Source organism: Anabrus simplex, chromosome 1, assembly GCF_040414725.1.
Source record: "Anabrus simplex isolate iqAnaSimp1 chromosome 1, ASM4041472v1, whole genome shotgun sequence".
Lineage (NCBI taxonomy): Eukaryota > Metazoa > Arthropoda > Insecta > Orthoptera > Tettigoniidae > Anabrus > Anabrus simplex.
The window spans coordinates 439,533,156-439,558,361 of NC_090265.1; the positions used below are offsets into that span (position 1 = coordinate 439,533,156).

Consider the following 25,206-nt stretch of genomic DNA (forward strand, 5'->3'; position numbering starts at 1 on the left):
TGTCCTTTCTAGGACACGTTGTTTCCTCCGATAGGACCTCCGTCGACCACTCCAGAACCCATGCAATACGAGATTTGAAACCTCCTAAGGATGTCAAAGGAATCGCGCGCTTTGTGGGAATGGTGACTTTTTCCAAAGTTCGTTTGGAATTTTGCTGAAATAGCTGCTCCTCTTAACTACCTCACACTCAATGACGTTAAATTCACCTGGGGACATCCTCAGCAAGAAGCATTTAAGACTTTAAAACTTGCTCTCACGAATGCCCCTGTTTTAGTCATCCCTGATTTTAATCCAAGTTTCGTTGTCCAGACTGATGCCTCAGGCAAACTACCGCTGGAGTTATTCACCAAGAGTATGACGACGGGCGTAGGCATGTTGCCTATGTAGCTAGGATACTAACCAGTTTGGAAAGCAAATAATCAGTGTATGAATTGTAGTGTTTAGTGGTGCTGTTTGCTCTAGATAAGTTTTGGCCCTCCATAGAACATGTGAATTTCGATCTAGAAACTGATAATCAAGCTCTCTCGTGGGTCTTGAATCGTCCCACGAGAACCGGAAGGATCACTCGGTGGGCTCTCCGTATCTCCTCTTTCAGTTTCAGCGTCAAACATATTAGAGGTACTGAAAATGTCATCGCTGACAGCTTAAGTCGTATGTTTGAAGGTGATAATGATGCTGAAGATAAATCCGAGGAAGTGACCCTTGAAGTGGTTGGTACTTTGGGTGTCGGTGCCATTCTGCCTGATCTTCCATTTGCTGTATCACGAACTTAGTGATAATCAAAAATCAGATCCAGAACTGAGAGAAATTGTAAGCAATGGTGTGTGGTGAACATATTCATTACCCCAGCTGCAAAGAAGTGTTTTAAATATAAACAATCGTAGCCCCACTACACTCTCTAAAGTCAACATTACCATTTTATAAGGCTGCATCTTTCGTTGAAAGGTCTACCTGAGAAAGATCTTTCAAGAATATTTTCAACCACACGCTCGCACATACTTCCAAATTGATATTCACGGCAGTGACGACACCATTATAACTTAATCTCTAGCAGATTTTAAACAATGTACTTACAGTTTCATGCGATGACGCTTCGTGATAGTACAATCATGGATTTCACAAAAATACACTGGGAGTAACTAGTTGCTTTTTACTTAAAAGCCTAATCTAACCAGAAACATTGAACTGGTATTTAACGCCGTTGAAGTTTTATAGTTTCACTCGCATACTGAGGCCCGGTTTCATCAACACATGTTAGTACTTAACGAGGTGTTAAATCATTTTAACATACGATTTAAGAAAATTTGTGTTTCATCAACAAATGTTAACATTAACAAATGTTAAACTGCGTATTAAAGTTAACATCAGCCATTTCCAATGTTAAATGGCTAACATTAGCATTTATCAACCTGTTCCAAAATGGCTGCTGTGAATCGCGCTTTCAAGGCGGAATTGCTCTATTTAGATCTTTTACAAAACAATCCTGATCGAAGAGGAGTTCAGCGACGTAATGACTCTGAAAATTTGACGGATCCAAAATTTCTTCATAGCCACAGGTTATCGGAAACAGTCGTTGCTAAGGTTGTTGACGAAATTCAAGTGAGGTTAGAATATCCTACGAAGTGAAACTAACCTCTTTCTCCAATGTTGCAGGTACTGATAATATTACGAGTTTTTGCTACTGGTTATTTTCACATAATGGCCGGAGACAATGCTGGAATTTCTAAAGCCACTGTTAATAGAGTTGTTTGTCGAGTGTCTGCAGCAATAGCATCCATGAGAAGGAGATATATAACATTCCCTTCAGTAGAAGAGCTTCAGCAAATTATCCGCGACTTCTATGAAATAAGCCGTTTTCCTGGTGTTTGTTCTATGTGCAATAGATTGCACACATGTAAGAATCCAATCACCTGGAGGCAATTGGGCCGAAATATATCGTAATCGAAAGGGATATTTCTCTGTTAATGTTAATGTTCAGGTGATTAGTGAGCCTAACCTCCAAATCAGGGATATACTTGCTAGGTGGTCTGGTTCTGCACACGACAATACAATATTTAATAACTCCCATATCGGAGCACAGTTTGAAGTGGATGAAGAGGCCAACTGTGACTTCATACAGGTAATATTGCCGATATTTAATATTACTGATGTAATTTACGAGCTTCAGTGAATATATGATCATACTGCATAGTGTTTTGTAGGCTCTCGTCATTAGAATAAGGTTGGATCATTGTGCGTTTATGCCTGCTATCTAGCGGATAAATTTTGTCGCAGCCTAGTCGCAAAAAACCTCGCATAGAGCAGGCAGTACAGGAGGATCGAGACGGCGATATATATAATATATAATATGTTTGGCAATCCAGATGGCAACAGTAATCACCTATTATTTCAATGTCCTGAATATTCTTCCTCACGACGCATTTTTTACAACGATTGGTACATTTATCAATCCCCTTCCCAACTAGTGTCTCATGTTTATTATTTGAGCCCACTCCGAAACCAGTTTCTTGATAATTTCACATAGCCTTGACTCCAAATTACGTTTGTAAACATGTGTCGTTCTTTTGTTTAACAGAAGACTTCACGCATCTACTTTCCATTGCAATATGTAACCAAATACAGTAGAGACAATACGCGACACTTACGGATTTAGCCTTGTTAAAATGGGAGACAATTCGACGGTGGCGCTCCTAGTGACTTGACCTGAAAAGTCGCGCTAAATTCAAATATCAATGGAAATGCATATACGAAAATGGATAAATAAATTACGTCTAGGAAGAAAGTATTATTGAGATATTAACTTCGAAGTTGCTAAATCAATTCTGGATAAATGAATGCAGAATTATTTAAAACGTTATTATTTAAGGACTGAAATTAGACATATAAACAGGATGTGAAGTGGACTGCTGTGAAATAGCTTGATCTTTCATTTATGCATTACTTTGTTTGCTTTAGCATTCCTGCCTGAACTTTTACGGTTAATTTGTCTTTTTTCTCATTTAAAAACATTGTACAGGGAGAATAATTTAAGTGTTCAGACTTCTCCTCGCATGCCGTGGGAAATCCCGAGCGAGCGCCATATGGCTTCTATCAACACTGGCGAGATAAGAAGTGTTGAATGCCAGCGCGCAGCTGTTTTGCACTCTGTCCCTCAGTTCGCTAGAAACTATTGGACTTTAAAGGTGTTTTGTGAGGTTATTATCACGATGGTTAAATACACTACAGAGCAAAGAATATTTTTTGTCGAGTGTTATTTGCACAAGAAGAAGAAACCAGTTAAAAGGTGCCTTCGAAAATTCCGTAGACAATTTCCCGGTGCGACAATACCATCGAAACGTTACGTGCATCAGCTCGTTTACAAGTGGCGTAGTACTGGTTCTGTAAGCAACAAGAAAAAGAAGCGAAGGAGAACAGCTCTCACACGGGAGAGGTTAGATGTTATACAGGCAAGAAAACTGGTGAGTCCACGTAAGTCGCTTCGGATAGTATCTCAGGAAAGTGGTATTTCAACTTCTTCAGCACGAAATGAAACAAAATTGTTACATTTACGATCTTGTGGGACTCATTCAGTCCATGACATACTGCCTACAGATTTCAATGCATGAATACGATTTTGCAATTGGATAATGCATAGTGTCCACGACGGTATTGTGGATCCGAACTTTCTTTTTATGAGCGACGAAGCCTGGTTTCATATGTGTGGATATGTCAATTCACAGAACAATAGAATCTGGGATAGAGACAACCCGCACATTTTACAGCCGAGACCTCTGCACGATGTGAAGGTGGGTGTGTGGTGCGCTATCATTACCCGACGAATTATCGGTCCGATATTTTTTCAGGACACGATTACTTCTGACCGTTATATCCACAACTTTCTGGAACCATTTTTTGCTGAACTGACTGAAGAAGAGAAAAGGTACGGCTATTTCCAGCAGGATAGTGCAACGAGCCATACGGCGCATAGCTCTATGGGACGGTCACGGGAAATTTTCGATAATGATCAGATCATCAGTAAAGGCTTATGACCCCCTCGTTCGCCTGATTTAAGCACATGTGATTTTTATCTATGAGGAAATCTTAAAGAAAAAGTTTACAGTAATAACCCTCGAACTGAAGGAGATCACTTTCAGCATCGTCTGTAAATACTGGTGAGTTCAGTTTGATTTCCTGGTTGATTTATTATTATTTATTTTTTATTTATTTATTTATTTATTTATTTATTTATTACTGGCTAGTTCAGTTTAATTTCCTAGTTGATTTATTTATTTGTTTATTCATTTACTTATTTGTCCAGGGCATCTATATAGCCGGTGAGTTCAGTTTCGTTTAGTATATACAAGCGTAATCATGCCGCTTTTTTGAGCCGACTATGCCTGCTTGTCATGGCGGGCACTGTGCTCGCTGTCTTCGCTTCCCAGCGCACCTAATCCTAGGCATTCTGCTCTCAAGTTTTAAATTAATCACCCTGTATCATCACATTAAGACACTTGTCAATAAAAATATCGGCACATTCCTTACACACATGATGCAATGAATTAACATTTAAAAGCTGGACAATTTTCCTCTTAACATGAAGCATACTAACAGAAAGAAAATCTATAGGGAGCCTGCACGGTACTAGTATCAGAGCGCTCTGGCGGAGTTCCGAGTATTAATACGGTGAGAGTGCGTTCCGCTGAAGTGAAGACTTGCGTCACAATTACGGCAAAAATTATCGTTGCATCTTATCGTCAAGATATGAAGTAGTGCTATGGAAGTTGTAATACAATATGGGTTTGAATACATACACTTCCAAAATAGTCGCAAGTCCACAAAGAATAAAGTGCAGAAACTAGTTGACAGTGGCCATGTGTTGGAAGTTGAAGAAAGACGAACTGTTTCCAGTTGTACACTTATCGGCTTTGTCATAAGACAGACGAGTGTTAGCAAAAGCCCGTACAAGGTTACAATTTAGGTAATTACGTTACCTCATTATTGTTAAACAGTTTTATATTTTACATTATTATGTTATGTGATTCAGTGAAGTCTATAATACTACGAATTTCTATTACAGCTTGACAATGAACGAAACTGTGTTGTTCACCGAGCTCGATAGCTGCAGTCACTTAAGTGAGGCCAGCATCCAGTATTCGGAAGATAGTGGGTTCGAACCCCACTGTGGTGGTTTCCCATTTTCACACCAGGAAAATGCTGGGGCTGTACCTTAATTAAGGCCACGACCGCTTCTTTCATAGTCCTAGCCCTTTCCTGTCCAATCGTCGCCATAAGACCTATCTGTGTCGGTGCGACGTAAAGTAACTTGTAAAAAAAACTGTGCTGAATCAAACTGTGACTGTGTGGGTGGTGCCGGAGGGCACCGTAAACATGTATGTGCCATTATACACTACTGCAATTCTGATTCAGGATTTAGTAAGACAAATTTGTCGCAAGAATGGGGGAAACCGAATTTGTAAACAGCTGGTATGTAATATTATCGCTGTTAATTGTGTAATAAATTTAAGTGCTCACAGTATGATTAATACAGTGTAGATATCTTCTAGGGTCCGTAAAATATGCGAAAGGGAGGAAGGCTGGATATCTGTTTTTCAAGAAGAGGGCGAGAACTAACAAGGGTGCTGTTATTACCATCCATGAACTAGGAAATACAGATATAGATAATTCGCCTTGAACTGAAATGATTAGAGCGGAGCTGAAAAAGGAGTCTGAATCGGTAGATAAAAGTTTTTGTGAAGAGTTGTGCAGAAATAGCGTCAGTATTGGCATAAGAATTTTTTAAAATAAACTCATGAACGATTTGCTTCAATTTCAAGGAGATTCCAGTGTTCACTTCTGGAGAGTTTTTTTAAGTGACGATTTTTATACTTCTCATATTACGCTAACAACAGAAAAAATACTTGATGTAGCATTTACAACTCAGTTTCCAAGTGAAGGTGATGAGTGATTGCTGGACGTATAATTTAACTGTATAACATGACTTGTACGATGAATACATGTAACATCTCTCATCTATTCTTGCTGGCGTTTCTGATTTCATTTCTATGCAATCTATTATTACTCGTGCTTCAGGATAAAATGTTTTAAAAGCCGAAGCAAAGTATTTTGCACGGATAGTTTGCTAGGCCAGAAAATAAAATTAGAAATGCGTTTCTTGACTACTCCAAGAGCAGTAAAAAATATTCGCGCAGCAGTAGTCCGATGTACACCAAATATGACTGCCAAGGCAGCAAAGGTTATATCCAATTTCATTTTCATTAAAAAAAAGGTAAACAACATCGTTATTACTTATATTTATAGACACTTTAGAAACAAGGAAAGAAAGTAAAAAATTGAATGTTTTAAATGAAACACTTGTTAAATCCTTCAACTGTGCCTCACTTTTTATGCCCTGGTATCCATGACATACTCTGCATATGTCCAGGGGGTGTTGGGACCACAAATTTTATCCACCTTCTCGAAATACTTGGAGGTACTGTGCTTGAGTTGCACTGTGTGACTACATCATTCCCACTAAAAACACAAGTGAATTCGAAAGTCGTTGCTTCAATCTGAAATGCTGCTTGCACCGACTTATGTAGGTTTTCACACTCATTTTTCACAATAAACGCATGAGTTTCCTGATTAGAATACGTATGTATATTTGAGCATTTCATTCGTTTACTCGCTCTTTCAAACCGGGATACATCACATTCTCTTTTCGGTTTCTTCTTATATCTCTCATGAAACACGGATGGTATATTTGATGGATGATTTTCAATATTATTGGCTTTCCTCCAACAAAATGTTCACTGCAAATGAAGGAGCATTTGGTGGGTTCCCATGGAGTTCCATCTGCACTGAAATGCAGGGAAAACATTTATTATTATTATTATTATTATTATTATTATTATTATTATTATTATTATTATTATTATTATTATTATTATTATTATTATAAATATTCGGCCTAGTCAAGACACGTGCACATGGAAGGACATGAATGTAAACATACGAACCTGTTGTAATGCATACTTGAAATGAAATGTACTTAACTATTTCAAAGTGTACCTAAATGAACGTGTTCTTGACTTGGTATACCAGGTATGTTTGAAATGTGTGATATGAAATGTGTGATTTACGTCACAAATGAAATAAGGTACTACTTTATTCTTCCTACAGCCGAAATCCACTTGCTGCGTCTGTCCGATTCCCATGGACGACCAGGAAATATGTGAAATGTAATTCATTTTCCATGCGTGTTTCTTTGTGTGTTGTAGCAGTTCACTGCACAACAGCTTCTATTTGATTTAGGCATTTTGATACACTACTACTACCACCACTATTTCACACCTACAGTTACACAGCCTGGATTGACCGCTCAAGACATGATCACCTAAACGTTACCGGTTTCTTTCGCTAGAGGCACATCGGTATTGAAGGTTAACTGCTGCACTATACAATAAAATATGCGTATTATATTTTAAGCCAGTTAAAATATGGGTCGAGCAGGTCAGAAGATTATGAGGTACTATAAAATTATCTTTGTCACTGAAGAATATATATGCAAACACAGTATTACTTACATTTTCTTGTCACGAGGCAAATGGTTCAAGAAAGACCGCGCATTCTTCTCTACTTCATAGTTACTGCAGCCAAAGACAGCACATACCTTTTCCCTTATGTTGAGAGGAGATATCAAGGAAGGACACGCGCTACTATTTAATTATGTCAACTCACTGAAAACGCATAAATAACACCAAAAACTTCACACACAAATACACGTGCTCTTATGACAGAATCATTAGTTCTCAGGTCTACCCGCTAGAGAGAGTTCTAGTAGTTGTCCCTCGATATCTCGCTGAGTGTCAGGTATTGTCTCTACTGTATTTGATGTAACATGATCTTTACTTGCTTGTCTCTAAAATACGGTCCAAAACGTGTGTACATTATATGTGTTTAGTGTAGTTTGAACTGAATGCTTCTGTATTCCGTTTGTGTTTATTGTGGATTCCTCCTTCTAGAAGTACTGTATAAGTAATGATATAAACTCGACTTGCAACTGGGTGAAATTATGAGAGCCTATAACCCCCTCATTTAGAAGAGAAGAAGATAACCGGCAGCGTAGTAGTAAGGAAGAAGAAGGAAATGTTTTCTAGGTTAAGATTATTACATCTTCGAAGATATTTTGTTCTACAGAATGAATCAGTGTACAGTTTTGTTTCCCAAAATAACATTACACACGGAAGCAGCAAGTGTGTTGTTTTCAACGATAGATATATGGTATTTCCTGACTTCAGCTCTCACACCCGGGGGTTTAAGTCTGATTTAAAAATAAAATGGGTTAGACCAACAAAGGTACCCTGTGTAAAACCGGAAAAGAGTGGAGATTTGAAACCTCTTCCTCAAGTCGACCTAAAGCAATATCCATTGGGTTTTGAAAAATCTGAAGAACTGAAAGAGTATGTATGAAGGCTAAAAAAATATTAGTTATGTGAATATATTTTCATGTCTTGCTAAGTTGGTGTATTTCTGTTGGCTGTTGACAACACTCCAATTTACTCCAGAGCTTAGGTTCGCGTGGTTTTTTTATATATGTATATGGAAACCAAGTTTTCATATGGACTACGTTGGCACAACCTCAGGTATCTTACTTCTGCTGTTCTTTTTTCAGTGCAGATGCTCATGTGAAGAGAATATTCTCATTAGAATTTATGCCAAGAAATAAAACAATGGCATTTTTCCGTGCAGATTTGGTGAATAGTGTTAAGAGACATGCCCTGGATAGAAGTTCAATGGAAGCAAGAAGTAAGTGAAACGTAAGACTACTTTCATATGTGACAGTCATGAATGGTGAGAAATTTCAGTGTTACCAGTCCATTTATTTAATAATTATTCTCATTTACAAGATTATCAATTTAGATATGTGATTTTCTTGCAACTTAGGCCGTACTATAGACGGTCTACAATCGGTTTGTGTCCCTTTCCTTGTATGAGCTACTTCAAGTGTCCTTATGTACGTTAAGCAACTTAATGAGATAACATCCTCTTCAGCATCAAGGAGGAGTGTTTTTCTGATATCACAATGGAAGTTGCATAACTTTCCCCACCGTGATCGTTTCTGACAGTGAGCCATGTACAAACTCTTTCTAAGTAAATGAGTTAGCGACTAACAGGGTACATGTGAAAATAAAATGATGTTGAAATTTGGTTACAATGTTTGCACTTGACAAAATATAGAGTATTGGTTTGACATATTTTAGAATATCATTGTTGCGTATATTTTCCTACCTTTGGACTAACATGATAGAAAACTAAGATCAATTTCAAACTTATTTGATATCCCATTAGGAGATACGTGGGTACTTTTTTCCCATGGCAAAATGAATTATTAATACTTGGTCAAACAGGAATTTTGTCTTCTACCCCTTGCTACTTTCCTAGTGGACTCCCAAATAGTGGTTATTGCTTGATATTTTACTAGCATCTGTGTTATTCAGTGATATGTTTGTGTGTTGATGCTAGTCTTGGGTAATTTCTACCCAGCGTGCATGCTAACATATTAATTGCAGTTAGTTTTAATTTTCTTGTTGATTTATGTTCGCAGTTCACAGTGGTCAGACTAAATGGTTTAGCTGTGGAGTGGCATTCTTGCACAGCTATGGTATAGTGTGGTGTAATGTAGTTGGATCGCTCACACCGATCCCATGTGTTGATGTTTAAGAGAGTTATTTAGCTCCCATGAAATGTAGCGGTCACCCATTTTAGGCCTAAGTTGCTTAACTATAAATATCTCCAATTATGAGTTAATGTATGAATTTATTAAAAGAAGGGAATAATACTGGCCTTGAGAGTCTCTAAGCTCAATGTAGGTCTATTACGTGGTGGAGCAGTTTGTTAAAAACAGTACCATAGCCGGGATCGGCTGATTGGGAGGGGTTATAGTTACAGAATTCTGATAGAACACATAATCAAGGTGCATGTGTGGTGCTTGTCATTATAAGGCCACTGATACACATGAATTATGTTGATATTCAGATTGCAGTACACTACAAAATCTTACATTAAAATATAGAAGAAGAACAATACAATCAAGGTCAACAGTTTTACAGCAAATTAGATGTTCAGTTTACAATCTAAAATCCAATTTTTGAGGCTTCCTGGAATTCAACAGATCTGGTGGTTTTACAATTATGTCTCTGAGTGTTTATTTAGTTTATTGTCAGTTTCTGTTTATTTTATTTTTGCAAAAGTTCTAATTGTGGGATGGGGGGTCTAACCCCCTCCTGGCTATGCCCCTGGTTAAAAACCATGTAGTTTAGACGTTAATCTGGTAGTACAGTGTAGTTCAGTTACGGTAGAGAGAAAGAGAGACGCCTCAGCAACCAGTAATCAGGAAATTAAAGCTTTGTTTGAACACATACCGTGATGGTATGTTGCGATCAGCTCATTCTGATGGATTAAGCAGGTCAAGTTTTACGTCCAGACCTAATAGATATTACTGATGGAAAATTAAAACAGGTCATTACCATGTTTAACAAACAACTCTTGATGAATTCCAAGTGTTATGATTTCTGACATATTTGACTCTATTTATTTATTTATTTATTTATTTATTTATTTATTTATTTATTTATTTATTTATTTATTTATTTATTTATTTATTCCATCGCAGTTCAATGGTTGTCTGGATCCAGAGGTCTACGTTATTTCTAAATGTCATTACATACATAACTCTACTTAAGGCAATGGAGGCCCCTCTTTTGCCGTAACGCTTCCCCTCAGCAGACACCTTCTACGTTGAGGCCACTGTACACAGGTGTTGATATAAGGAATGGTCTTCATTGGGGTAATAATATTAACGAGATTGTAAAGAAAGGTTGCGGATATCTTCACATGGTTGTAAGGGTATTTAGGAGTTGTAGTAAGGGTGTAAAGGAGAGACCATATAGTCTCTGGTAAGAATCGAAATAGAGTATTGTTCCAGTGTATGGGGCCTACACCAGGACTACTTGATATGGGAACCGGGAAAGATCCGAAAGAAAGCAGCACAATTTGTTTTGGGTGATTTTCAACAAATGAATACTGTTATGAAAATGTTGCAATCTTTGGGCTGGGAAGACTTGCGAGTAATGAGATAAGATGCTTGACTATGTGGTATGTACATTGAATCAATAACAGTAAATTTCCACCTTTTTGATACTTATATTTGCTTTAAGCACCGCCGTCTCAATCTCTATATACTCCCTACTCTGTGCCGCGAGAATTGCGTTTACAGCGACATTGCCGATGGCAGCACTTACCAGAGCACATGTTGGTTAAATGAGAGTTGGTCCAAAACACCAATATAAAATGAAAAATAATCCTTAACATGTTACTAATTGAGAAGATAATGCACATACAGAAACTAACATTTCACATTTGAGCTTGGCTTAAGATATAGAAATATATAAATTCTTACTAGTTACTGTAGATATTTTAGGATCATCCCATGCTGCATGGTACATACAAATTTCAGAATTTCCTCTAGACGAGTAACGAAGGACTTTTTCAGTCCTTTTATTACTGTTATTTAAAAGCAGTGGACGCCAAAAAAAATTCTATCACTATTTTGCTGACCCTTTGTTCATGACCAGTTTTCAGGATACGTTTTATAGCACATAATGCAGTGCGTGCGTTTGTCATGTCATTAAATCCACCACCCAATCTCACTGAACTAAATAGAGCTTCTATTACCGTACATCTCCAGAAAATCATCTAGTGAGAACATAAAATAACTGATTTTGTAACAGATAAGACACACACTCCACTATAGATTTCACAGTTAGCGAGATAGCATCTGCCTCTCATTAGTCAGACACTTCAGTTTTTCACATTTTGATTCCAACCGAATTATTTTAACGTACTTGATGAAATCATCATTCAACCATTGTAAGTATTTTATCTGCTGGTGAGTAGAAATGCGCACAATCTGGATTGTTTTGCCGAAAGGCATTACAGTAATCATTTCTGAACTAAAAGGGATAGATCGGAGACTTCTAAGCCTTTAACGAGGAAGTAGGCAGAAGGACTAAAGAACTTTTTTTAAAGTCGAATTATAAGGAAACACAACAGTTTATTCGCGAGCAGGAGATTTTAAAATATCTGTACTGCATACACCTTCAACATTGACCTCGCAAACAAACTTGTCACACTGGTTTGGTCTTAGAGGAGCCGTACCTAATTAGCCATTTAATCGGTGATCACTGTTACACTCCTCTCTGTTGGTCTGAGGAGAGTTTTAAATTCTGCTCTATGTCTTTCCTTCACTAATTGGGAAATCCTGACAAACACTGTCAACATTTTCCATTTAGGCTACCTGTCCAGAGTACTTTGTGACAGAGCTGACACTAGACCAGGAATTCTGCCATATTCGTAACTGTTTGGGATACTATTCCCCACGCCTCATAGTACCGCAAAATTTGTTCTGACTGCGATTGTTTCTCCTTTATATTTGGCTGCTTCCTTTATTTTATTTAGACGATCAATTTGTGGGTTGTCTTCGAATTTCCTCTGTAGTCTTTTAACTTTATTATGGTTAGTCATCAGCTGTTATCGCAGTTTCAGAATTTTTGATCGGAGCCTCTAATGTCTGATTTTCTGATCACTGCTGTCATACTTACTTGTTGGAATATTGTCTTGGATTGATACATCGTTGTTCAAATGAATTTCGTACTCGTCATCCAATGTATTTCCTGCGGTTCAAGAGCTTGTTTCGTCACAGATTTCTTCCGAAGAAATATCTTGTCGCTGTCTGGTCTTTTATGGAGCTATTTTTCTGGTTTGAAGATAATGGGGATAATTCGAAGACCGACTAAGCACGCTCTCTGGCTTCAATATATTTTTCTTTTCGTTTTATCTTTTATATCTCCATCTCTAAAATTCAGGCTACAAACACGAGAATAAGCAGATGGAATATTGATTACTCTTGGTTGATCCTTGCCTTGATACAGCGTTTTCTCAAAATTCTTTACTTGGGGGGATAACAGGAATCCTCACATCTGAAGAATTTGGATTTCCTACTTTGATATACAGAGAGGAACCCAACAGTTAATCATTTTACAACGAGAGAGACACAAATAAATGCTCGATGCAAACGCACTGGAACACAATAACTTGGGTACGGAGATAAACTGGGTGCGTTAGCTGGCGCCCCTAGCGGACGTTTGCGACACTTAAGAGCTCACGCTGGGAAGCTTGTTAACCGCATAACATAGAGCAGGCAGTATATAGGATTGAGACGGTGGTGGCTTTAAGCAATATATATATATATGATGGTCTATAAATTGATAAATAACCTTGCTCACTCCAATACTTTGTGTGTGACAAATTCTGACGTACATTCGTATAATACAAGAGGTATCAATAAAATTCACATTGAATTAATTCAACTAAATATGGCAACAAATCTGTATGGTACTACTCAGCACATGTGTATAATTCACTTCCTGAACATATTCGAACCCCACTGTCGGCAGCCCTGAAAATGGTTTTCCGTGGTTTCCCATTTTCACACCAGGCAAATGCTGGGGCTGTACCTTAATTAAGGCCATGGCCGCTTCCTTCCCACTCCTAGCCCTTTCCTGTCCCATCGTCGCCATAAGACCTATCTGTGTCCATGCGACGTAAAGCAACTAGCAAAAAAAAAAAAAAAAAAAAAAAAAAATCCATATTCGACCGGCTGCTTCATTTACTGTATTTAAGCAGAAACTTGTAAAATATTTACATAACAAGCTATGAACATCTGAGATATCTTGACATATGTAAAATGTAGGCCTATACGTTAAATGTATCATACCTCTATAATGAGCTTAACTCACTTTACGTTTATTCTCGTGTAAAACATTTAAGATTCTGTGTTATCTCCTAATTCTGCTACATGTATATCAGATATGTATTGCACCTATATGAGCCTTGGCTCAGGTGCCTTTACGAAATAAATAAAATATTCATTTATAGTAAGAGTAAGGGATTGGAATAATTTATCAAGGGAAATGTTCAACAAATTTCCAGTTGTTTGAGAATTCTATGAAAAGGCTAGACAAACTATTTATAGGGTATCTGCCACCTGGGCGACAGCTCTTAATGCAGATCATTGATGTTTTATCTAACATCTTGTAATTGATCGTATCTATTTTGATCATCTCTCTTTTCTTCATTTTCATCAAGTCTTACATGGCTTTCATATTTCATGTGCACCGGACGAGTTGGCCGTGCGCGTAGAGGCGCGCGGCTGTGAGCTTGCATCCGGGAGATAGTAGGTTCGAATCCCACTATCAGCAGCCCTGAAAATGGTTTTCCGTGGTTTCCCATTTTCACAGCAGGCAAATGCTGGGGCTGTACCTTAATTAAGGCCACGGCCGCTTCCTTCCAACTCCTAGGGCTTTCCTATCCCATCGTCGCCATAAGACCTATCTGTGTCGGTGCGACGTAAAGCCCCTAGCATATTTCATGTGCAGTTTGTTTTGGACTCGCTTCTGGAATTATTTCATTGGAAATAATGTTAGTGCATATATTCATAATTGTGTTTTTGTAGAGTTTTGTAGACTTCACTGCTAGTCATGAAATGTTGAAATGTATATTGGTCATGAAATTGTGGGAGTGTAACAGATCATAGTTTGCAATAATTATTCTGCTTTGTGTATCTAACCCAAGATAATGTAACTTATAAGCTTTTCAGTCTGTCAGACACAAAAAATATAACACTTAAAACACCATAAAATACCTGTAAAAGAAATTAATAATTATACATCGAATTGTAAGTTTTACAGTCTGTCGAATATGATTATAACTATAAACTGCTATACTATGCTACTATACTACTATAAAATACTTGTAAAAATTATTACAATTGTTCATTTTAAAAATGTATTTTATAGCATTCTAAGGGTGATATTCGTGTTTGGCAGACTGAAAAGCTTCTATTAACAGAACACTGAAAAAGAATGGCTTCATTCTTAACAAATCTAACCCAAAAAATTATGTTAAGATCCTATTTTAATAATTGTTTGGTAAGGAGGATAACTGAAGTGGAATCATAATGCCTGTTGCAGAGAGGGAATTATGGAGGTGCATATTGCCAGACACTTTACAATATTGTGTTAATATTTATTCTTTTTTTCTTCCCATGTACAGTTGCAGCAATGACTGGTGGCATCAGAGACATGCAAGCTTCTATGGAGACATGTAGCAGGAATAAGAAAACAAAAGTCCGTTTAAAAGAACTCATTGACAAAAGAAAGAAATATTTAAAATACCTGCGCCGTTGGGACTATAAAAGATTTGAATGGTTGCTTGAAAAACTTGATTTGGTATTTCGCCCACCTCCTGAGTGAGTAACAACACTGCTTTTCTCCATTGACTTCTGAGCCATTTTGAGCATTGCAAAACAGCAAATTGTAATCATTTCATTTTGCTTTCAAAAATAAGGAAGGAAATTTTAAAAATAGAATTGAGGTGCTTGGTGGAAAAAAGCCTATCCCACACTCTCTTCAAAATTGCATTCTTTGCAAAATTGCAATAGGTAACAAACCCCATCTAGTGTGTGATTCCACACGTTCTTTATTGTAGGATAGACACAACCTTGTTACGTTTGTTATAAATAAATAAAAACAGAATATCTCACTATTTCATTTCTTGATGGAAGATGGATCTATCCCACAGTGATAACACACATGAGTAGCAAGCATAAATTGATTGTTTAAATAGAATCCATATTTCCATTTAAGCTCCAATAATAGGAAAGTAGAATTTTACAGTTACTGCTTTTAGATTTACTGGTGGAACATAAACTAGATATTGACTATACCTTTGGAGATATTAAAGACTGGAAGAATGAGAGAAATGCCATTCACCTACTGGCTTTGCAATCATATAGGTACTAAAATGGGGTAGGAATAAAAAGGAAGGGAATTAAGGACATTCTCTCCCTTTTGAAGTTCATCCCACTTATGCAGCATGAGTTTTGTCAATGTCTGCAATGGGAGAATGATGCCGAATAGGACAATAGTGATATCAGTATCTCATAAGAGGCTACAAGGGACTTTGAAATGACTGAAATAATGTGTATTTAATACTTTAAACACATAGCGAACTTTGATATTTTACCCTCTTAACCCATTAACTGTTCTAATGAATTTACATCTCTACATTTTTGGTATTATTTTGACAATATAGGATGAAATTTATAATAAATTCTGTAGCGTGTTTTGTGAAAAGTTTACAGAACTAATGTTCTCTATCGTGGCAAGTATCATTTTCATTTGTACTACTTTGACTGATTATAGATAAATAGTCAAAGACGAGGATGGGTGCCAAAGTGTAGTAAATAAACAATTAAAATTCGGTACATTGATGGAATCTTATGAGACTGATGTGGCGATAGGAGTGGAATCGTGGTTGAAAGAAGGGGTGGGTAATAGAGAAGTATTTCCAGAAGGGTACACAGTCTATCGTAGAGACCGAGGAGATAAAAAGGGAAGGGGGGTGTTTATTCTGGTGAAGGAAACTTACTGTTCACGTGAATGGTTTACCGATGAAAGGGATGAAATATTAGGGATAAAATTAGTTTGTGTTAATATGAAGGAGGTGGGAATTATAGGAACATACAGGCCTGGAAGAGAGGAAAGAGACATGGAAATCTTTGAGAAAATAATAGATTATACTCGTAAAAATAATAATGATATGGTAATAATTGGGGGAGATCTAAATTTGCCTGAAGTTGAATGGAATGGAGCTGCAAGTGAAGCCCATGAACAGAAACTGGCAAATAAGTTAATTTGGGAGGGAGGATTTACACAAGTAGTACAAGAACCGACTCATCTCAATAACTTACTAGATGTATTCTTGGTTAAACCATGGGAAATTGTTGATAAAACTGAGGTAATTGAAGGAATAGGAGACCATAAGGCTGTAATAATGGATGTAGGACTCGTACCAAAAAGGCTTAATAAGAGGGTTACACAAGACAAGAAATTGTACAGAAAAACTAAAGTTGATGAATTTGGGACTTACCTTAAATCACAATTCAGTTGTTGGATAGGTGAAGGGAGTAACGTGGATACACTTTGGGCTAAATTTAAAGGAATCATTTGGGAAGGAGAGAAGAGATTTGTACCTGTTAAGAAGGGTAAAATGACCTCAGACCCTGTTTATTATACAAGGGAAAAAAGAAAATGTAGAATAGTAAACAGGAAAATCAAAGAGGGTAGGGAGAGTAGAGAAACTAGAAAACAGCTAATGAGGGAACTGAATAGAGTGAAAAAGGAAGCAAAAGAGAATTATATGAATGGCATACTTCAAGAGGGTAATGACCACAAAGGGAAATGGAAAAAGCTGTATTCATATATCAGGAATCAAAAAGGAAAAGGAATCCAAATTCCTACAATGGTGGGAGAAGGGGGTGAACACTATTTAACAGATACTGAGAAAGCAAACCTATTTAGTAGGGAATTTAGAGATTCAGTAGATGATTGTCAAGAGTTGGAAACCGAAACAGAAGATAGAGAGGGAGAGACACATAGGGAAACAAGAAGCTTCTCATTCACAAACGAAGATATTTTCAGAGAAATCCAACTGCTTCAGCAAGGAAAAGCAGCAGGAAGTGATCAAATTACTGGGGAGGTATTAAAGACAATGGGGTGGTACATAGTGCCTTATTTAAAATTTCTCTTTGACTATGTCATAAATAATATTGTAATACCAAAGGAATGGAAGGAATCTATAATAATACCAATTTATAAAGGAAAGGGTGATAAAAGGAAACCAGAGAACTACAGACCAATCAGCCTGACCAGTATAGTTTGTAAAATACTGGAGAGTTTAATATCAAAGTACATCAGAGGGATATGTGATGATAAAAATTGGTTCATGAGGAGCCAGTATGGATTTAGAAAGAAATTTTCTTGTGAGGCACAACTGGTGGGATTTCAGCAGGACATATCAGATCAGTTGGATTCAGGAGGTCAGTCAGATTGCATAGCCATAGATCTTTCCAAAGCCTTTGATAGAGTGGAACATGGAATATTATTAAAGAAATTGGAGGGAATAGGATTGGACGTAAGGGTTACACGTTGGATAAAAACATTTCTAAATTCAAGGGTTCAGAAAGTCAAAGTAGGAAATAATGTATCTCAGGAAGAGAAAGTTTGGAAGGGAATTGCACAGGGTAGTGTAATCGGTCCGTTACTTTTCTTAATATACGCAAATGATTTAGGGAACAATATAACATCAAAAATAAGATTGTATGCAGATGACATAATTGTTTATAGGGAAATAAACAACATTGAGGATTGTTCAGAATTACAAAGGGACCTTGAAAGTATCCAACAATGGGTTGAAGAAAATAATATGAAGGTTAATGGAGGCAAATCAACTGTTACAACTTTTACAAACAGGAGCTTTAAAACTGAATTTGAATATACTTTGGATGAGGTAGTTATCCCAAAAGATGGCAAGTGCAAATACTTAGGTGTGAGATTTGAAAGTAATTGGTTAAACCATGGGAAATTGTTGATAAAACTGAGGTAATTGAAGGAATAGGAGACCATAAGGCTGTAATAATGGATGTAGGACTCGTACCAAAAAGGCTTAATAAGAGGCTTACGCAGAAGCGATTGGGGTAAATTTTCATTCATTGGGAAGGGTGTGAAGGAGTGGAACAGTTTACCAGGGGTAGTGTTTGATCCTTTTCCAAAATCTGTACAGATATTCAAGAAGAGAATAAACAGCAACAGAGAAAATAAATGAAGTATTAGAGGGCATTCGACCAGTGCAGGTTATTGTAAATAAAAAAATGTGTGTGAATAAATTCCATCCCCTGGTCTAAGGAGTTTGGACAGCCAAAGTAGAGGACTGCCTGTAGGGGTGAAGTACAGTGGGGACTTCGAGGGCCCTGGGACCGCTACGGTAGCTGTGAAGGCCCTTCAGGAACTCTGAAAAGTGGTGGCAAAAGGGTCTTTGGTTAAGACGCAGCAGGTCGTTATGCTACTTAGGATCCAGAACGGGTAAAAAATAGTAAATAAATAAATGCAATGTAAATATTAATCTTATACCAGTTGTATAGTATCATTTGAAGTAATTCCACATACTGTATATCAGTTGACTATATTTGTAAGTAGCACAGGAGATATTATAAGTAGAATTTTGTAAACAATATAAATTTATTAAGGATGACCTGTGTGTTTAATAGAAAACATTGTTAGCGTAAATTGTATAATATTGTATTATAGGAAAATTTTCTTCTCTTATCAGTTTAATAGTTAGTGCTTGACAATAATGTATTTTAGTGTACCATTTGCCACCGAGGTAAAAACCTCATTTGCAAATAAAGAGATTTTGATTTGATTTTGAACTGCAGGACAGAAACCATATCCTGGAAAGGTGGCAACAGTAATTCGAAGAAATTTCAAATGTAAAATTTCCACATTCACCAATTCCAAAAAACTTGCCTTACTCCGGACCAATATGCCACATCACCTCCGATGAAGTCGCCCTTGCTATAAGGTCTATGAAGAACTCAAGAGCACCAAGCCCAGATGATCTACCAACAGATACAGTAGAATCTCGATAATTCAAAATTGGTTAATTCAAAATCCCGCCTAATTCGAAGAAGCTCTCGTTCCCGAAAACATGAGATACGGTTTTGCATGTTATTTAAATTGTTTAATTTGAAAATCGGATGATTCATAATTCAAAGTACAATTTCGGTCCCATTACCGAAATTCAGACTTTTATTTCGAAACTGCCTTTACATTTTAAAACAATAGGAAGTTGTAGAGTAATTTAAATTCAAAATTTATCCGCGTCATGAAAGAATGCATCTTCCGGAACGTGCAGGGGTAGCTTTCTGCACTTTCACACACTTCGGTGTGTCTACGTTGTGCTTCATAATTGCTAAATTCGAGTGAAATCAGAATTCTTTTGTACACAATGTTTTAAGGAATGCCATAATATCATGCATCAGGCAGTGTGCGGAGAAACAGAATCCGTGAACACTGGTGATGCTGACAGTTGACGAAAATGCGTGGCTCATATAATCAATTCATAGGCACCGAACAAAATTGTCATTGCCGATGAAACTGCATTTCTTTTAATGCCGAGCCCAGACGGTCTTATGGTTTTAAAGGAGAAAGTGCCAGCCGGGAAATCGTACAGGGGGGGGGGGGTCATTGTACTGTGTTGCAATGCACTCGGAAGCGAGAGAATTCCTCCCCTCATCATAGGAAAGTTCGATAAGCCACAATGTTTTAAGGGCGTCAGGCACTTTCTATGCAAGTACAACGCATCTAAAAATGCAAACGGTAGAGTAATCCAAAAAATAATGCATTTGCACAGTTTATCCTCATCTTTGAATCGTGTGATATTTTTCTTTTGTTGCGCCATGCACCATGTTGGATACATTTTGGGAATAGCTTTTTTCCATGGCATTTGAAAAGGTTTAAACTGTGAATCAAGGTGATTGCATGCATTAATGGGTCTTAGAATACTTTGTGACGCGGCAAGTGTTTACATTTCGAATTACGAGAGAAGTGTCATGGCAGGAAATCGTACAAGGATAGAGTGACTGTATTGTGTTGTCATGCAGAAGGAAGCGAGAGACTTTCTCCCCTCATCATAGGAAAGTTCATTTAGCCATGATGTTTTAAGGGCATCGGGTACTTTTTGTGCAAGTACAGGGCATCTAAAATGCATACAGTCCAGTAATCCAATGAATAAAGCACTTGTACATGGGAGCCAGCATATATTTCTCCTTGTCTTTAAATCCTGCTTTCTTTTTTTTCTTTCTTCCTTTTCTTTCTTTCTTTCTTTCTTTCTTTCTTTCTTTCGTTGTGAGAGGTTATGTTTGTCAGTGAGTTATCCAAGTACATTATTTGAATACTCTAAATGCACTTTCTTGGATGCATTTTGGAAATAGGTTTTTTTTTCTTTTTTTTCATGGCATTTGAAAGGTTTAAACTGTGAATCAAAGTTAACTGAATGAAGTAATGAGCCTTCGAATATTTTGTAATGCGGCAAGCGTGGGTCGGCACTTCTGAATTATGAATTGGCGGTTAATTCAAAATCACGTAATTCGAAGTCCGATTTTTGAGTCCCAACTACTTCGAATTAACAAGGTTTTCCTGTATTTGGAAGAACTCCTTAACACTTCAGTACCTGCTTCTCAGTGGGACACTTGAATGCCTGGACCAGCCATTTTCATGTCTGGCCCTCTTAACCCGTTCGGTCATCATGTACATTATAATGCACATTGATATTACGGTATCCGTTTAGGAAATATTTGGTGCAGTGCGACCGTTGAGTCACAATGTGCATTGAGATGTACATCTTCCGTGTCACGACTGAGTAACTTGGCCCGACATCTGGCGGTTTTACCGGCAAAATACCAGGAATTGCTCCGCTGCGTAGTTGCTGTTTATGACGTCAGCAAACAGTGTGTTATCTGAAGACAAATTTCTGCTATAATACGTGAGGATTGAAGTTCATACAACATTATATTCTAAAGAAAATAGATTAATATGCTAGGAAATGTGAAATAAACCGCAGATAATTAGTTTATTTCACCCTGAGATTTTTATAAAGTGGGATTCTAATGTACATTGTGCCTGAGAGGTTGGCTTGCACCAACAGCTGGCTGGAATATAAAAGGGATGCCAGAGTACTTAGTGTACCAGGAAAGAACTTTCTGGACCTGGTTCACTTCAGGCAACACATCGGTGAATCTTTGATTCTCCCTTAAAAAATGCGGCCTAAAATGAGATGCCGTCCAAGTACCAATGCAGAATGTGATGTATACCAGATGTGATGTACCAGAAGTGAAGAGGCACAAGCAAGCTGAGCAGCATCCAATCACCGAAGTACGTTTGGATCAAATTAACCACATGCCAGAGTTTGATGACAAAAAAAAACCAAGATGCAAGGCTTCAGAATGCAACAATAGAACGCACTTCTTGTGCCTAAAATGTCAAGTTCATCTTTGCATAAAGAGGGAACGCAATTGCTTCCAGAGTTATCATACTCCGTAAATCTGTAGGAAAAGAAAGTTTTTCATTCTTCAGGCACTGTTTCTGTGCTATTAACTAGTGTCTCCAGTAAACTAGAAGGCAATCCTAGGCCCTGAATTGCCAATACCAAACTTTTGTGTTTCTTCTTGGCCGTTTTCCAGATTTTTCTTTCTTTTTCTTTTGTGATAGATTTTTTGTAATATTATTTTGGTATACAGTAAAACCTCATTAATTTGAAGTCGTTGGGACTCACAAATCGGACTTCGAATTACGTGATTTCGAATTAACCGCCAATTCGCAATTCAGAAGTACCAACCCTTGCCGCGTTACAAAATATTCTAAGGCCCGTTACTGCATGCAGTTAACCTTGATTCACAGTTTATACCTTTCAAATGCCATGGAAAAAGAACTATTTCCAAAATGTATCCAAGAAGGTGCATTTACAGTATTCAAATAATGCACTCGGATATCTCACTGGTAAATATAACCTCACGCAATGAAAGAAAGAAAAAAAAGCATGATTCAAAGACGAGGAGAAATCTATGCTGGCTCCCATGTGCAAGTGCTTTATTAATTGGATTACTATACTGTATGCATTTTAGATGCCTTCTATTTACACAAAAAGTACCCGATGCCCTTAAAATAGAACTTTCCTATGACTCTATCCTTGTACGATTTCCTGCCATGGCACTTCTCTCGTACTTCAGAAATGTAAACACTTGCCGCGTCACAAAGTATTCTAAAACACATTAATACATGCAATCACCTCAATTCACAGTTTAAACCTTTCAAATGCCATGGAAAAAACTATTTCCGAAATGTATCCAACAAGGTGCATTTACAAATGTTCAAATAATGCACTTGGGTAAATCACTGACAAACATAACCTCACGCAACAAAAGAAAAAATCGCACAATTCAAAGACGAGGATAAATTATGCTGGTTCCCCTGTGCAAAAGCATTATATTTTGGATTTCTGTACTGTTTGCATTTTTAGATGGTATAATGAACCACCATATACTTCAGTGCAAAACCGCTTACATATAGAGATAGACGTGAGATGGATATGCCTAGAAATTAGGTTAAATTATTCACAAGTTTCACACTCCCAAGTTAACGCAGCAGAAAACATAATTTAAAGCAAAGTTAGCATGTACCGTAAAGTGGGGTAACTTCGGCCATACAGGGTAATTTCGGCCACTGACGAATAGCAACACTTATTTTCTCCTGCCTCCTATATTGGAAAAGATGAACTACTTGCAACAACTAATACGCACATAAAATAGAATGCTCTTTCAACACTCAGTAGTCCAAATAGCATTGGCGGGCTCATTGTTGAATCAGTTGATTTTTTTTTTTTGCAGCCCCGACTATTGTCTTCTCTGGTAACAGCAGAAAACAAACTGTTCTCTAGCCCCAGCATTCGATTCTCCATTCCAGTGCTTTATGGGGTCAAAATGTAAGTTTGTCTGGTAACTGATCAACACAATTTGATGCATTTTATTCAAATAGGTTTTTCAGGGAATAGTTTTGTGATAAAAGTTGTCCTCTTCCGGGGTAACTTCGGCCATGACAAGAACATACAGGAAAACATTACGCGGCCGCGGATATTGTAGTTACAATCCTGTTTACTTCAAGAATGCTTTAGAAGAAATTAATAAAGGCACAATAACAATAAATGGGGAAGTTTAGCCCAACAGGGAGGGGAAAGACAGTTTCCATTTTCAATGATAAATAGATGGATATCAGTTGACATGGACAATACACATTTAAGAACTTGATGACGGCCCATATATTTTCTAATTTAGAAGACAGTGTATTATGAGGACAGTCTACAAAATTGCTTCTTTTCCGACCACTTTTTCTCTCCATACAATTGGGCTTTATGATTTCCGTACCTTTTATTTATTATCTTTTGTACCATTACAAATATTTATGCAATGCAACATGTAATTTGTAATATCATACAATGCTTGTACACTTAGGCTAAATAAAATAGCTTCTTCTTTGGGGAAAAAGTGAATTTGATCACTATACATCTGTTTCACCATAAATCGTTTTAATATGTTTGTGATTGTTGATACTGGGTGTTTTGCAGGTTTTTTAAAAACATTCACGGTGGCCGAAGTAACATTACATCGAAGAAAACTTCGTTTCTTGAGTTATTTTTATAGCGGCCAAAGTTACCCCTGGCCAATCTTTCGATAATCATTATTCATTACTGAATAACAATTAGAATTATGTTGATATTTAAAAATGAAGAACAAACATGGCAGAATTTATATTATATTTTTCAGAAAATTAGAGGGAATATTTCACATTTTATTTTTAAAAATATACAATAAAGTGGCCGAAGTTACCCCGTTTTGCAGTACACCACCTAAGCACCATGCAGGAATTCATGATGATAATAATAATAATAACAACAACAATATTAAGTCTGGGAGGCAAAACAAAAGCCAGGACAGATAACATAATAAGATGCTCCCAGAGCGCATACTATCATGTGCAAAATACTAAACAAAATAAGCTTAACATGAACAGTAATTGATCAGATAAGCTCACCAAGCAAAATAAAATTAATTCACAGGTAGATAACCAACACAAACAATTCAGAACACGTCCGCACAGGTAGTACACTCATAACTCTGAGCCAAGCGAGCCGTGCTCAACTACAAGCAGGTCAATAAATTTCAAATTCTACAATCATTATATCGGAGCACGCAAAATTAATTACAAGCAGTCACCCGCAAACTTAACCAAAATTAAGAATTTACCAGCACAGGGTTTGCTTTGTCACATTAACATGATGAGTGGGAGGACACAACACTGATTTCACATGATTATTTGCACTAGGATTAGAGCCAGATCCTCTGTCAGCAACTGATAAGCTCTCCATTTCTCTACTGGCAATTAGCAAGTCTAAATCTGCAGATATGCTAGAAGTAAGCGACAACAAATCAGTAATTTCACTAATGAATTCAACATTCGGTTTAATAGACAAGAGATCCTTAACTCTTCCAGAGTAGTGATATAATCTCGCTCTGAAGCGGTTGATCTGTGCTTTGGTAGAAGTTACTTCACTAAATTCTGCGATTATCATTTTGATTTAATTTAAAGCTGAATTAATAATGTGCAAGGACTCACCCACTTCACTTCTTTTGATAACAGAAAGATCAATAGGAATTTC

The 25,206-nt window shown here is 37.2% G+C and overlaps 1 protein-coding gene across 2 annotated transcripts in view; it reads left to right on the forward strand.

The window, feature by feature from the left end:
- The window catches only part of bonsai (28S ribosomal protein S15, mitochondrial), a 34,708-nt gene that overhangs the window by 2,565 nt on the left and 6,937 nt on the right, over nt 1–25,206 (forward strand). Inside the window, exons 1-3 of one of the 2 annotated variants that reach the window (XM_067135164.2) lie at nt 7,904–8,438; nt 8,651–8,784; nt 15,151–15,346. In XM_067135164.2, coding sequence (XP_066991265.2) covers nt 8,125–8,438; nt 8,651–8,784; nt 15,151–15,346 — 644 coding nt within the window. In that variant the 5' untranslated portion in view covers nt 7,904–8,124. Of the gene's footprint in view, nt 1–7,903; nt 8,439–8,650; nt 8,785–15,150; nt 15,347–25,206 lie in introns of those variants that run through there. The other variant, XM_067135165.2, reaches the window with a different exon arrangement.